The following is an 8,281-nucleotide window of genomic DNA, read 5'->3' as shown; positions in this document are numbered from 1 at the left end:
TACATAAACAAGAACAGGCAAGTAAAACAAACAAAATGTAGAGCCCACTTGGATGGAATCGAGTATGGAGGAGGCTAGTTTGTAAGAGAGTGGAATGCAGCTGTCAAACTCAGTCCAGGCTGTGAACAGCTGAGAGTGTCAGAAGCAGTACAAAAAAAATGTAGGGGGCATATGATTCTCAGTTATGGACTTTCGTATTTCTTTGTGGAAGTTATGAACTTAAATTTTCATTTGATTAAAGTAGTGCATGCGCTCTCTGCAGAATGTTTGTGTTTTTTAATTAATAAATGGAAGACAATTTAGAGTGCCTTTCGTCACAGAAAAACACTTGAAATCTTTGCAAAGCATCTTCACCAGGCTGTCCTTAACAACTAGGAGTATTAATCCTTTCTATTGTTTAAGATTGCTGCTGTTTAGGAACATATAGCCGCATTTTTACAGCTTATTTCTTCTGATACCCCAACGGGTGGGAAACTCAGTTGTTCAATTAAGTACTCATTTTGAAATAGATTCTGCTTGGTTGAAATCTGGACAGTATAGTTCATTAACTTCAGTCTTCATGTCAGGTAGTTGTAGAACAACAGTTCGCTATTTATTTTAGTTTGTAATCAGGAGTTTCAAAAATACTTTTCTTCAAGAACGCCCCAGAGAATCTTATTGATCCATTTTCCCCTTCAACCTCATTCTGTCTATCAACATTTTGAGGCCATGCTTTGAACTTAGTACTGTAAAAAGTTTCAAAAGTTTAAATTTTGTGAAAGGCTTTATAATTGTCACATAATGTCAATGAAAAGGAAAAGAAATGATAGTTTCCTCCATTTTCGTTCCATTTGGAAGTATCAAGCATCTGGAAACTTTATAAACTGTATTGTTGCACTTCCAAAAAGCACAGACAGTTTTCTAGAAATGCGTTATACCTTTAAAATCTAGCCATTGTACGTATATTACCTTTCTTTTTGTTGGTGATGTGTCTGTTTCGTTCTTGTTTGTAGCACAGTTGCCAGTTCAGATACATGTAGACTTTTATTTTAGGCAAGCAGTCTCAAGTTTCTGCATGTTAATGATTCTAGAATTACACTCGAAAGTTTTATGGACAACTTGCATTACCTGCCTCTTAAAATGATCCCCAAACTGGCTCCTGTGTGACTAATACTTAACGCTCCCAAATCTTTTTTTAATCTTTGAATTTATAATGTGTGGCTTGAAAGAGGTATTTCCCCCTTAGCAGTTTTTAAAATTAACTGCATGTCTTACAGCTTCAAAAAAAAAAGTTTTATCTATTTTCCCAAACAGTTTTTGTAAGCTTTTTCTTTTTTGCCCGTACGTACCTTTTGTAGTTGTATGAGTTGTGTCCATATAGTCATTATTCCCCTCATCCCCACAAGGTGATAAAAATCGGTATCAAAACTACTGAGCATCTTTTTGTTGACTTCAGTAGTTTTTGGATACGAGAGTCATAAGTATTTGTATTGTAATTAATATTTAGTTACAGACCAGGACTTTTATTATACTAGACACTGTACAAACTAGTAACAGAGAGTTCTTGCCTAAAGAAGCACATGATCCCAGTCATTGATTGTAGGGGAAGCAAGGAAATTTGTCAGCATAACGCTGTTAAGATGTCCAAATTAAACAAACTGTCACAGCCTTTGAATTATATGCCAATTCTAATGGTTACTTAGTATGCAGTCTCTGCATTTTTAAACAGTTTGTTTCTCTAAATATGTTCCGATTTATTTTTCACTGATTGAATTGCTGTGATGTGAACAGCTAATAGGGCTCTGAAAATTTAGTCTGTTGGAATTGATTTTAGTTAGTTATTTTTGTGTGCTCTGTTTGCATTGGTTTTCCCAGCTTCTACTTAAACTTTGCAATCAGGAAATCTCGGCCTCCTGAAGCTCACTTGTTGTGTGCCTTCAGCAAAACAATTTCCGCTTCCTTTTTCTGCCACTTAAACAAAATAAATAATTAGGTCAGTCTTTTATTGAAAACCTAAATACAAAATGTGTGATAAGAGAAGTCTCTTAACTAGTTTTTTTTAATTTCTAAACAAATTTCTTTAGTTTTAAAAAGAGAAGGTAGATGCAGTTCTGTGTGTTTCAGTGTGTGCTTTAATAGGTAACTTTTTTATTCCTGTGTGGAGTAAGAAATGCGTATGACTTAATCTGTTCGGGGCTAGACTCTGGCAGGGGTGTAGTCTGGAACAGTCTCAGGTTTGGTTCAGTGAGAAGATATGGCGTTCTCACTAACGTGCCCTTATCTAGAACTTCATTAGTGCACTTCTATTTTGAGTGTCTGTCCTCTTTGTTTTAGAGGGGTTTATTTTTGAAAGGTGTGCCGACAGTTTGCTTGCATTTATATTTAATATACTTCTAAGAAAAACTGCATCTTGCCTTTTATTCTAGTAGCTCTTTATTGTTTCCTGGAGAGAGCATCTTTTGAGTTGAGTATGTGTTGTAATGGGTGTCCTCCTTTGCATGGAGGAAAAAAATACATACATATATATGTGTGTGTGTGTGTCTGTGCCTGTATTTGTATTTTTTATGTGAAGTTCATGTTATTAACAGAACAATGCTCTTTATGTAAAATTTTCAAACTACCTAACTAAAAATCTTATCTCATACAAGCCATCAAAAAGCCAAATAAGTGGTGCTCTACTTAATTGCTTTTTTAATATATATGTTCACCTTAAGGGGGGGAGGAGCAAAAACTCCTTTGCTGTTTCAAGTGATAGGGCATGCTGAATCTGTATAACTTGAAACACTTAATAAATACCAAACCAGAGACTAAGAGATGTATTTTTGTGCACATCATCTTTTTCCATTAGTTCTTGCAAACCCAGAGTGTTTATGGGATGTGTGTTTTGGTTTGTGAAGGAGGCCTTGCCTCCCATTGCCAAAATGGGAGCCAAAATCTGACATCCGAAATGCACAACTTGAATTCACAAAAGGGGAAAAGACTGTCAGGATTCTTTCTATCTCTGTTTCTTTTACTGATAGTGCGAGTGTAATCGTTTTAAAGAAAACTGAATGTGTCGATTGCCATTGGTCCGTGTCACGCTGATACGTGAAGCGAGATCATCTGTTCTTTTGGGGGGGGGGGGTTGATGACAAGCCTTTTGGTTCCCCTTACATTGCTGCAACCTGGCAAAGGACATGCTTCAGAATAATTAAAAACACGTGCACCTGTTGGCTCCTCTGGCACGTGTACATTTGATTTCTTGTTGAGAATAAATTAGCCTGTAGGCTTTTAAAATGCAAATTAAATAGTGTCAGGCATCCAAGTAGTTGATTTTAATAGTGCTAATACCTGGTAGCTCCTTTGGTGAAGCACAGATTGGTATGCAGTGGTTTGCCAGCGTTGCAGCAGCAAAAGAGCCTTTTGAAATCCTTTCTTTTTAAAAGTGTTATTCAGATTAAATGGAATTGTCAACAGTAATTATTGATTCCTCTGTTTTACTGAGCTATATATAAATCTGTCCTGGGTTGTATTTGCATAATTAAGGACACAAGATGCTGACGTGGCTTGTTTGTATTAGCTATTGTTGACATCTGTTTAGGGGATGTTTGCCATAGCTGGGTGCACACAGTGGGGAGAGTATTGCGTAGCAGTGCTAGTAGGGTATTATGCCAGGGCTAGTAATCCCTGTCTGTCAGTGTATGCAGCCTTCTGAAGGGTTTATTAGTTCAAGCAGAACACTGCTGGTACAACTATACAGTTTCAAGATGGGAGCAACATCTGGCAGAGTTCAACGCAGATGGAACTAGCGCACAATCTTTATAAACTTGGCCTATGCTTGTGTTGTAGGATCTGCCGTGAGAAAGAAGTAACTATGGAAGCACTGCAACTCTCATTACAAACAGTGTGAAACTTGAAGGAATTCCGACAGTTTGCCTGTACTTAACAGGCCTTAGAATTAGGTCTAACAACACTAAGAAAGACACTTTTTGCTTAGAGCAGCTATGAATTAAGAGCCTGTTTAACCAATGATTTTAAATAACTAATCAAATACTGCTGGCATCAACACTGGACTATTACAAAGCACTAAAAAAACCCTTAAAAAAACAAAAAAAAACCCCACACCTGTTTCTAACAGGGGACTTAAATACTTCTCACTATCCTATGCTGAATAGGAGGGCTTAGAATAACTGTTTGTAGCTATTTTGCTGAAGTGGGAGATTTCAGTAGTTGGTCCAAATAGTGCATTTCTACCCCTACAGCTATGAAGAATTTATAAGGCTGTTCTTTATGCTTAGTATCTGTGAATGGAAAGATCTAGTTATCCGCCTCTCAGTATGATGTGAGACCAAAAAGTGTGTGTTATCTGTAGTGGTGGAAAGTATTCATTCCCTGATCAATTTTTTGAGAATGCTATGTTTTTCCTCTTGCTTTTAATTATTGAAGAAATTGTATGGGTAGCAAAACTTCCCATTTAGATATTTTCCTTGACCTTAGGCTAAATCATTTAACATTTTTTTAACTTGAGAAAGAAATGATTTTTAAAATTAAAACTGAAAACAAATGATTGTGTTTCGTTGTTGTTTTTATTAAATTACTAATCTGTATGTAAAATAAAAACAACAGTCTCTGGCTGTTCTGTGGTAAAACGTAGTGGTAACGAAACTTTACAGGCATAGGAATTTATGTATTTCTTCATGTGCAAGGGACAAGTTGCCAATTTTTTGCCTTCAGTACTGGCAGACATGAAGCTTGGTATTGTGTTGATGCTTGCGGAGCATTACTAATTATAAAAATCGGTTGAACAACCTCTGCTTAGTTTTGGCAAGCCATCTGCTTTAAAACTGTTAAACAAGTCAAAACAGTTCTGTAGAACATCCTACTTCTCCAAAACTGTTGCTGTTTTGCCTTGTGCATTGCAAAGTCTAGCAGCAGGGAAAAGCTTCCCAGAGTGACTCTAAGATAGTCTGTAGAAAGCTCTGCCTCTGAAATAAGAACACCATTGGCATGGTATTTACTTTGAAACAGTCTTTTTGATGTGGAGGCTCTTGCTCTGCTTCAGTTAAGCACCTAGGTTGTGCCAACTAGTCCCATGAAGTCTGGGATTTAAAATTTCATTTATTAGAACTGTTTTTCTTCTGTCTCTCTAGTTCGCTCTCTATTTTCCTTAAAAAAAAAGAAAAGAAATCACACTTCTTGCTTCTGGATTTGTGTAAGACAGCAGTGCATAAATCACTACGTTAAAAATAGAACAGATCTTTTTTTTATGGAGTTGATGAAATTTATGTGAAATTCCCATGATAATTTATATTGTATAATTTTGTAAATCAGAGTTGATTTATAGTTTTCTTCTTCCATGTGACAACAGGGCTTTTTCTTTACACAGCAGAAATGTATTATTTCTGTTGACTTTGTCCTCTACAAGTATAATTGTTAGCATAGGACAAGTGTACCACCTGTATACGCGTCATAGATTGTTTTTTCTATTCATGTTTTTGTGGCAGGTGAAAAGTTGATGTTTTGATTTTTGTTTTTGTAGTTCTTAGATGAATCGCAAATCATCTATCATCTAGTAGGCTAGATCATCTAGTAGATGAATCACAAATCATCTAGTAGAGAGGCAATGACAAGGTTGGGAATTGGAGTTGAGGTGCGGGGGCAATTATGTTCAGATTTCCTTGAGGAAGGGAGAGGTTTAAACCAATTTCTTATGCTGCTTTAACAGTTATCTCCTTAGAGATTAAAGTTGCTGACTTCTTGTAGACAAAGCTATGACCTTTAGAACAGTTGCGTTTTATAGTTTAAATGGAAGTATCTAAAGAAAAGGCATTTAACAAGGGAAAAACACGTTGTTAATTTTTTTTAATCACTGCTTTTATATTATTTCTTCCCAGATTTTGGATAGTAGAGCATAACCACTCATTCTTGCTTTCTTCACTTTTGCACTCCTACAGAAGATAGTTTTTCAACAATATGGAAAGATTTTTTTTAAAGTTAGGATTAATAAAAATTCTGAATTTTTAATTATTCTAATATATTTTTTGAATTTGCATCCGAATACTTGAAATTCTCCATTGAACTGCCTTGTACTGTGCAGTCTGCAATTTTATTGCCTTAGTTCCTGAATTGCCCAGGTAGTACAGTTCCTGTACTGCTGATAAACAAATGGGATATGTTTTGGTAGGCAGAGTATAACCATCATATGTGTTGAATAGCTTTCTAAGAATTAGTGAATAAGTGTGCTAGACACTTTTAAGGGCATGGATAAGGATAAATGTAATAAATATAATATTATTCTTATCACTATGTAGTGTGTAACTCCAAGCTGTTTGAAGAGATTTTTGTCTGGGGGAACGAAGATCAGCTATGCTGCCATATATTTAGTCTAGCTAAACAGTGACAGTCTACTTTGCAAACTAAGAATAGAATTGAAGGTATCTTTTGCATGCCCATTATTAAAATGTAACTTTTTTTTTTTTTTAAAACTTCATCCATCATTCAACTTTGCTTCATCCAAAGCAAATATAATTAGCTGGTCTTATACCAGCAACTTTAATGACGTGAATTATCCTTAAAACCACTTTGCAATAAGTGCCAAGTCAACAATGTCAATTTATTTTCAGAGTGCCAAAATGTACTTTTTTCTACTTAAGTTTTTCAGGAGTTTTGAAAAGCTAACATAAGGGCCAAATTTGATCCTTTCTGTAGAAGTTATAGTCCAGTCTTGATTCTAATGTTAAAAACTTGGGACGCTTAACTTTTAGCCAGGGAAGGTACTGGCAAAAGTATGTGTAATTTTTGTGAGAGAAAATAAAATTCTTTTTTTTATTATTTTTTTCACCCCTCCCTATTCACTCTCATCTTTTTCCTTGGTATACACTTGTATGTGAAATAGCAAAAGTGTTTCCTATACAGTATGCTTGTGCACTTCTGTGTGAGTTTAAGTGTACTAGTCTGAACCGTGCTTTTGTGTCTTTTTATTTTACCTCCTTTTTGATTTAGCACTGTTAGAAGGGATGGTATTCAGAAGGAAGAGCTGAAGCAAAAATCTTTGTACAACCATATAGTAAAATGAACAGGTTAACAATCTACAAATACTATAATACGCAGGACACTTACACCATTAAACATGCTTGTAGTTGAAGTATCCTTTTGAGTCTAGGTATGGTTTGACTGTACTATGTCTTGTGTGTTGTTTGCTGGCATTATTTTTTTTATAAATTTAAGATCTGACTGTATTAGAGAAGGTCTTTATGGTTTTATTTGCGATATTTAAGCATACATTCAAAACGTGGCCGAAGTTTTGAGATGATGGAAAAAGTACCATACAGGTATAACAGGAATTAAAAAAAATTGAGTGCTCGCTCACTCTAGTGGTTTGCTAACACACATTCAGAAAAATTAAGAATGACAGTGCTGACAAACCCAGTAAACCCGACCACAGTTCCTCACTTTCTTCTACTGAAGTGCTTTGCAGATGCTAAACGGCCAGCGTGAGAATCACATAAGTGGTGTTCCTGCTTCACAGACGAGCAAAGTTGATGTGGAGAAGTTGGTATCGCTTTGTGCCGCAGGGCATCTGTGCCAGTTGAGAGTAGATCAGGCTCGTCCGTGACAATTGTGAATATGTGAAGGAGGGGGTGGGGGGAGGGGTCATGCCCCCTTGTTTTACTATTATGTTGGTATTACCTGCTGATGAAAATGTTGCACAAAGTGGAGGGTTTGTGTTGTGATGCTACCGATTAGGGCAGCTCACAGACTGTATAATGCTTGTCAAGTCCCCGTGGTGTTCCTGAGGTGGCCCATAGTGGTGTGAACCCTCCTCCTGCTTCAGACTGTTGCAAGTTGATACAAAAATACCTATCCAAAAACAGAAAGAAGTAATTACACCCTCGTTACTTTTGCTTCTTATTCCTCGTTTTCTGTTTGCTGTATTTTATTTATAGGTGTTGATTTTAAAATCAAAACAGTAGAGCTAAGAGGAAAGAAAATTAGATTACAAATCTGGTAAGTAAAACAAATGTGCAACCAGCAGTATGTTTTAACTTTTATGTTCTAGCATGAATCAATATGCTTGTCTAATACTATTAACTGTTATAAGCTGGTTTAGCTCTTATCCTTTTGCTCCTCTTTTCCTTTCCCACATAACTTAAGCAAAAATGAATAGCTGCTAGATTTTTGTGAGGGTAAATGAGAAGAAGGATATAGATTTATAAAAGGGACTTTTATAAATTACACTTTATGAGTGTAATTACTCAAATATTCATACATCACAGATCTCAAAGCCCTTTTTCTAAAAGAGTGAAATCATCTACGCAAGAAA

General features: G+C 35.9%; 1 protein-coding gene across 1 annotated transcript in view; it reads left to right on the top strand.

Annotated features, from left to right (window-relative positions):
* Nucleotides 1-8,281, top strand: part of RAB12 (RAB12, member RAS oncogene family) — a 30,157-nt gene that overhangs the window by 6,345 nt on the left and 15,531 nt on the right. Inside the window, exon 2 of the mRNA XM_068932218.1 lies at nt 7,905-7,965. Within this exon, the coding sequence (XP_068788319.1) occupies nt 7,905-7,965 (61 nt within the window). The remainder of the gene's footprint in view (nt 1-7,904; nt 7,966-8,281) is intronic.

The sequence above is a fragment of the Struthio camelus genome, chromosome 2 (assembly GCF_040807025.1).
Source record: "Struthio camelus isolate bStrCam1 chromosome 2, bStrCam1.hap1, whole genome shotgun sequence".
Taxonomy (NCBI): Eukaryota; Metazoa; Chordata; class Aves; order Struthioniformes; family Struthionidae; genus Struthio; species Struthio camelus.
This window is presented reverse-complemented; position numbering and strand designations above follow the sequence as displayed.